General features: G+C 37.3%; 1 protein-coding gene across 1 annotated transcript in view; it reads left to right on the top strand.

Moving 5' to 3' along the window:
* Positions 1–2,284: 2,284 nt before the first annotated feature.
* LOC139722559 (uncharacterized) overlaps positions 2,285–6,589 on the top strand; it is a 46,306-nt gene continuing 42,001 nt past the window's right edge. The window contains exon 1 of the mRNA XM_071633849.1: positions 2,285–2,435. Within this exon, the coding sequence (XP_071489950.1) occupies positions 2,349–2,435 (87 nt within the window). The 5' untranslated portion in view covers positions 2,285–2,348. The remainder of the gene's footprint in view (positions 2,436–6,589) is intronic.

The following is a 6,589-nucleotide window of genomic DNA, read 5'->3' as shown; positions in this document are numbered from 1 at the left end:
CACAGAATACAGTATTTCCTTATTATTTATTCCACATCCATGCCATACAACACAAGTGTACCAGTAGATTGGTTATCTCAGGTACACTACATGTATCAATGTACATGGAGTCGTACATGTAAAACTTGTACACGTGTACAATCTTACATGATACCCTCACAAATGTGTAGGCTTGGAATGTCATATACTTGTAATATGTTGTTGAATGGGGAGGTGGTAAAAAGTCAATTTAACTTAAGTAAATCAATAATCAAATATTTAAATCAGATTATGTTATAGATATGAATCATCAGTAATCCACCTTCAGAGAAAAGTCTAGGACAACTGAGTGATATCCACTGTAGGCTTACATGTACAATAATTGTACATAGATGAAGAATCATTTCAGGGGGGAACTTGCTTATGATGTATCAGTGATGAGTACAATTGTATGTAGGTTCAAATACACAATGCTGTTGTATCCAACTGTGGTAATGCAAATCTGACTGTTCAAGATTCCCTAATTTGAAAATTGCACTTTAACCCGTTGAGGACGAGTCCCGAGTATACTCGGGCAGGGGTCCATGGGAAATATGTGTTGTAGCAAAATCAGCCCATCCTCAATGTGTTAACTGTCGTTGACCATAAAGTCTGCACTTATGAATGATTTCAATTGCTTTCCTTCATTTTCCACTTTAGTTTTCGGTAGGATTTCCAGAAAGATTCCAACCTTCTACAAGCAGACTATTAAACAGTTTTCATAAGATCATACCGGTATGCCAAGCATTGGTGTACATTGAACTTCCATGACAATGTCCTGCAATTGTTCAATTAGTTTACTCCTTTTTACAAAAGGAAAAGGAAATCCAAATACCAGGAGCGAAGAAGTTGATATGAAAAGTGGAAACCACAGTAGTTATTAATTGATCAGTCGTCAGCGCTGCTGGAGGATTCATGTCATGATATAATGTTTTGAAAATGTGAGTGTACAACCATGCTAGCAGACACGTATGCTATGTGCATTCTGTGTATGCGCTCCACTAGCTACTGTTTGTACAGTATGAGTATGCTTGACTGCTCTCGTAACCATGCCTTCGACACATATTCACATTGTACACTGTTAGCCTGAAAACTCATGGCAAGAATGGATGTTACGTGCATACATGTATTTCACACCAAGGAAAATTTTGCAGTGGTAACGTGCAGTACATATTGTAAGAGGATTATCACCATGGCTCTTTTTAAAAGTGTTGCGTATGCAGTAAATTCATTGTGGACATTTCTAGCCTCATGCCTGGTTTACTAGTTTTGACTCGTAAATAATCACATAGTTGTACTAGTGATGGAGCCACCTTGTGAAATTCAGAATAGATTTAGGTATAGATGTTAAAAAACACACACGCACACACACACACATGCACACAACACACACACACACACACACACACACACACACACACACTAACACTAACTACAAAAGTGACTAACATGTCTGAACAAAAATCATCAAAATTAAAGTATCTGACTTGCAAGTAGACAGCCAAAGTATATCTTACAATAAAGATTTTCCTTGTATAACTTGCGCCTCAGAATAGGATACTAGATCGAAGGCGCATTACAAATGCTGTACTTATTATTATTAACTTGTATACTTTTTCCTTTTTTGTTTTGTTTGTTTGTTTGTTTTTTACAAGCAGAGGGTCATTTGCTGGGGTAGAGCCTTGCTTGTTTCTAGATAACAATTTGTAATGCTACAACATCTGTATTCAGAAATGGAATCATAAAATCTCATCATGAATCATACATACATTGTACATGTTCAATCTTTGAAATTATGATTTGAAGGATTGAATCTTTGTTTACAAGTAGAAGACTTGAGACTGTAATGAACTGATCTCCGATGATTCATAATTACTGTCCACTTCTGCCTTTCATTTTCCAGTGCTAGCACCCTTGTTGTCTTCATAGCCAGTAATGTGAAAGGAGAATTCATCACTACCGGTACATCTAAGTTTAGATCTACAATGTAGTATAAACTGTGAAGTCCCTGAATCTTAGTGGTATAACTTGTTGAGTATTATGAAAAAGTTTAGGCCTTTTGAACAGTATGGCACTATTTAGTGAAAAAGCACAAAGCGTGACAATACATGTTGCATCCCAAAATATGATTATAAAGGCAGATCTTATATATTTTATGGTGTTATTTGTTACTAAATTGTTTGCTTATATGATGGGAATATTATGCACGTGTACAAGCACTACACACACATAGCATTAACTTGTTTTGTTAATATTACAGATTCATGGACCCTACATTGCCAGCAGCGTGATTTCTTTTACCAGGACTCCTTTGTCCAGCTGCCAGGAAAATGGAGCCAGAGCTGGTGAACTTGGGAAAGGGTCATGTGACCAGTGAAACACTCTGGCCAGACACTACCTCTGCAAACCCACCTCAGGTAAGACCGACAACCTTTGGTAAAAATGTTGACAACAAAACCTGACAAGCCCCTAAATAGTTGTGTTTTTTAAGCACACAATCTGATTCCATGAAAGTTAAAATGAGATACTGTAGCACTTGCATTTTACAAATGAACCACTGGTACATCATTTAATCTGATTCTAAGCATGTGAGGCCATGACCAGTACCCGGTAACATCTAATTTGCATAAATGACGTCGTAAGATGGTTGTAGCTAGTATGACTGGTTTTTTGAAGGCATAATGTACACTATGAACATTTTCAGATTGTCGCGATAACTTTCTTATTCTAGGTCTGCTTTTGGTGAAACTGCTAGTACCATTCTGTGCTTTCTCTCCCCCCCCCCTTTTTTTTTTACTTTATCTGTTGAAGTCATCTTGGACATCTATAGGGTAAAAGTACTGTACATTGTACTCACATACATGTATTGATAAATACACACAAATAGATAACACCTTAAATAAACCTGTCAATCAAGAGAAAAGTGCCATACTAGTTCACTTGTAGTACAGCGCTTAGGCAGCAATTTTAAGCAAACCCTAGATCATTGATAATCTTATACAGCTGTACCTTCACATACATATTTAGCTGGAATTTTATTTTGCGTATCATGTTTTGAATAGTCGTTGCTACAGGTCTGTTATAGTAATACTCCGTAAAACCTTATGCAAGTTTTCTACACAGAGTCTTCCATGGGAGAATGATGTATGGATTCGAATTAATACATTACTACAGCTGTAGTCTTTAATAATTTCTCATTCCTGTGACTGATCAGCAACTGCAACATTAATGCCGTATTCTGTAATCTAAAGTTTTTGAGTGAGAATTGGTAAGTGTGCTTTCCTGCGAATTTAAACCATGGTACATCTGTACCTCATTTTGGCAGTGCTCATTGTTACTTGCAGTATGAATGTCATTACTACTTGGTGTCATTGTTGTAGTCTATTTTTGTTTAGTCAGATGAGATACTGATACTGTTTTACATATGTTTGTATTATTATGAACATGAATAGTTCATTACAAGAACCCCATTTTAAATGCAGGAAGTTGTACCGAGTGGTAGTGAATTTCTGTGCCTTAATGCAGGATAAGAATACAATGTATCTTAAGGGGTGACTTTTTTGTAGCAAACATGTGATCATTGAATGCATTGTCATGGTTTTACATTTAATTTGATAATTTGGTCCATATGGGTCTTTGACTCATGTTGCTATGATACCCTGTGGGGATGCTATTTCAGGCATCATTCTTGTTCAAATTTAGAGGCCTTACAAAAGGGGGTTCCAACCCTTTTGCTGTGTGTACATAACAAACTGAGTTTCCATTAAAGGAGGGTGTTCTGTCTCAAACTTGTACTTGACATTTTTGGCAAGGACCAAGGGAAAGTCAGGTACGATTTGTAAATGCAACAGGGGAATAAGTCCGTTCGGAGTTAGCTAATATACACATTAGTACAAATGACCCTTTTTTTCACAGTTGGTTGCAGGCATTTTACTCATTTTCAAAGCAACATAGTGCATAAGGAAGCTTTGCATGACTTAACAGTGTATGAAATTCATCAATCCTTATTGCAAACCCAAATGATCTTGCATTGACTAGGGGACCATGATTGTCTCTCCTTTAACACTTTGGGAAGCATCCATCCTATTATTTTGGATTGAATGTATTAATTTACAAACTCTTTCTTATGCCAGGCTTGCTGTCAGGGGGATGTACCTGCAAGCACTTTACAGGGATGACATGAATAATTAGTCTGTATCACAGATGCTTATCTTTGAATTAAAAATCAAACATGACTGTTGGTACAAATGACCTTTTTCTGCTCATGGGCTAAGTGGAACTCTGAACTGGCTTGTTGTACATGCTATTTCATCCAAATTGTATGAAGTTTAGGACTCTGCAATTATGGGTAGGTTCTCTCTGAGCTTTTTGTTGAGGGCCCATGGTAATTGTTATTTCAGTGGGATATGTCGATTTAAGGCTTACAATGTACACTCACTCTTCAAGGAAAAAAGAAAGAAAATCTGTACTGCAAGATCATGTGCAAACAATCTCGGTAAGAAATGTACAATATGAGAAGACACAGAATGCGACCTCTTTAAAAAAAACAAAAAACAGTTCACATGATCAGATGTTTTCAATCTGCATTTCAAAGACCCGATACAGGACCTTAACCTGTCGTTATCAGATCCTGTTAAACCTGTCTTGTGTGTGTGCACTTTGCCGAACATATTCATGTGCATGCCACTTGCGCAGTGAGCTGCACACTGCCTAAATGTTGTTACGGGGGAATTCTGTGTACATGGTACTTGTACATGATATACTGTGCGTTTTAGCAAGACAAAGCTTTCAATTTCAGCACTGAATTCCTCAGAGCTGCTTTTGCATTGGATGCTTGGCATGTTGGTTAGTACAGTGAGGCCAACTGGAAGGGTGTCGAGCCAGGTCGGTGCAGATTGAGAAGACAGCCACTATTTCCATCGCAGCTTTGCACATTTGATGGGGGAAGAGGATACATTGTGAAACAGTGCAGCATTTTTAACTTGGTGCAACATTCAACTTGGTCAGAGTTTGCAGACTTGGTTTACATTGTAAGTTCTGAAAATGTACAAAGAACATGTATGAGCTAAGATTTTTTCAATCGTATATCATGCAACTGAAGAAAAAGAAGTTTATCGGGATCCAAGTAAAGGTACTGCGTACAGTAGATGTGCCATTCTTTTTATACCATGCTTTGCGCGCAGTTGGTCAGTGTTACAATTCTTGATGGTCAGTTCCGCATTTGGCCAGTTTGTGGTTTGACTGGCATGGCAGGAATTGCCACATGTTCACAAGTTTAGCAATAGAAGTGATCAGAACTTGGCACAAATGAATATGGTCCGCAACCCTGCATTTCAGTACATGTAGTGTTGTCAGCCAGAAATACCTCTTTCACTTTCTTGTTTTGCAATGTAATTTTAGGGAATTTCAGTCTTCAGCCTGCTTTCAGAGTTTAGAAAATGAAGACATTGCGGTGATAGGGAAAGAGATTTCCATTAGCAGAGACATACTGTACTTGCATTTAATTTTGCATACTGTAAGAAAGTCGCAAGGCAAGAGAAAAACACAAATGCGATGTAGTTTGAGAATGGTTGCGTTCTTTGGCAAGACACCATTACTGACAGTTCGCATCAACTGGGTTTTCCAAGGAGGCCATTTGAATAGTCCCTCTATTACAGTGCATGCTGACGTTCTTTTTGCAGTACATTGTGTATATCAGATAGCTTTTTCACATGAGGTATAGCATTCTCACTCGTGTATAGTGTACCTGGTAACAAGTTCCTCATGCATTTGCTGTACAGTATGGCCCCCAAAGAATTACAATCCACTTTTCACATTGACAACACCCAATATGATTGAACCGTCTAAATGGTACTTCAGGGTCTTGAAATATAACATCTTAGCTCTATTTTGAAGAAAACCCCATTCAATTTGGTTAAGCGGTCACAGAGAAATGTGGATTTTTATATTGAAAGCATATCATGAGTCTGCTTTTTCCAAGTTTAGCACTTGGATGCTCTTGGAAATGCATTTAATGTGTGAACACAATAGACAGATCTTTGAGGGAAGAGATTTCTGACATGCTCTACAAAATTCCTCATTTCTCTTTGACCACTGAAGCAAATCAAATGGGGTTTCTGTAAGATGTGGACAGTGAGTTATAGTTTCATACCCTGAAATAATTTGTATTTGAATTTATTTACTATTTTTTAAGCTGTCGTTGCGGAGGCTGCCGTCGTAATTTTTTTGGGGGACATACATGTACGGTATAAGGCAGCTTCATTTTTGTTTTTATGTCACCTCGAAGGCAATCCACGCCTTCATATGCTAACTTTGTACATGTATTTGAATGATTCTTTGTCGAGCCAGTCTAATAATTCTTGTACATGTATTAATTCATACCATTTACATTACCAAATCAATAGTATACACTGTATCATAATCATTTGTATCATTCAAGTTTACTTAAACATTTACATCCAGTTTTAAAGTGAACTTCTCCATGTTCTTTTTGGACATTTATAGATTTAACTGAAACAGAACTGTATAGAATTTTCATGACTATCAGACACAGTTTGAGAAAGCTAGTACA

The sequence above is a fragment of the Diadema antillarum genome, unplaced genomic scaffold, assembly GCF_040938485.1.
Source record: "Diadema antillarum isolate AM-2024a unplaced genomic scaffold, OU_Dant_1.0 scf00000167, whole genome shotgun sequence".
NCBI lineage: Eukaryota > Metazoa > Echinodermata > Echinoidea > Diadematoida > Diadematidae > Diadema > Diadema antillarum.
This window is presented reverse-complemented; position numbering and strand designations above follow the sequence as displayed.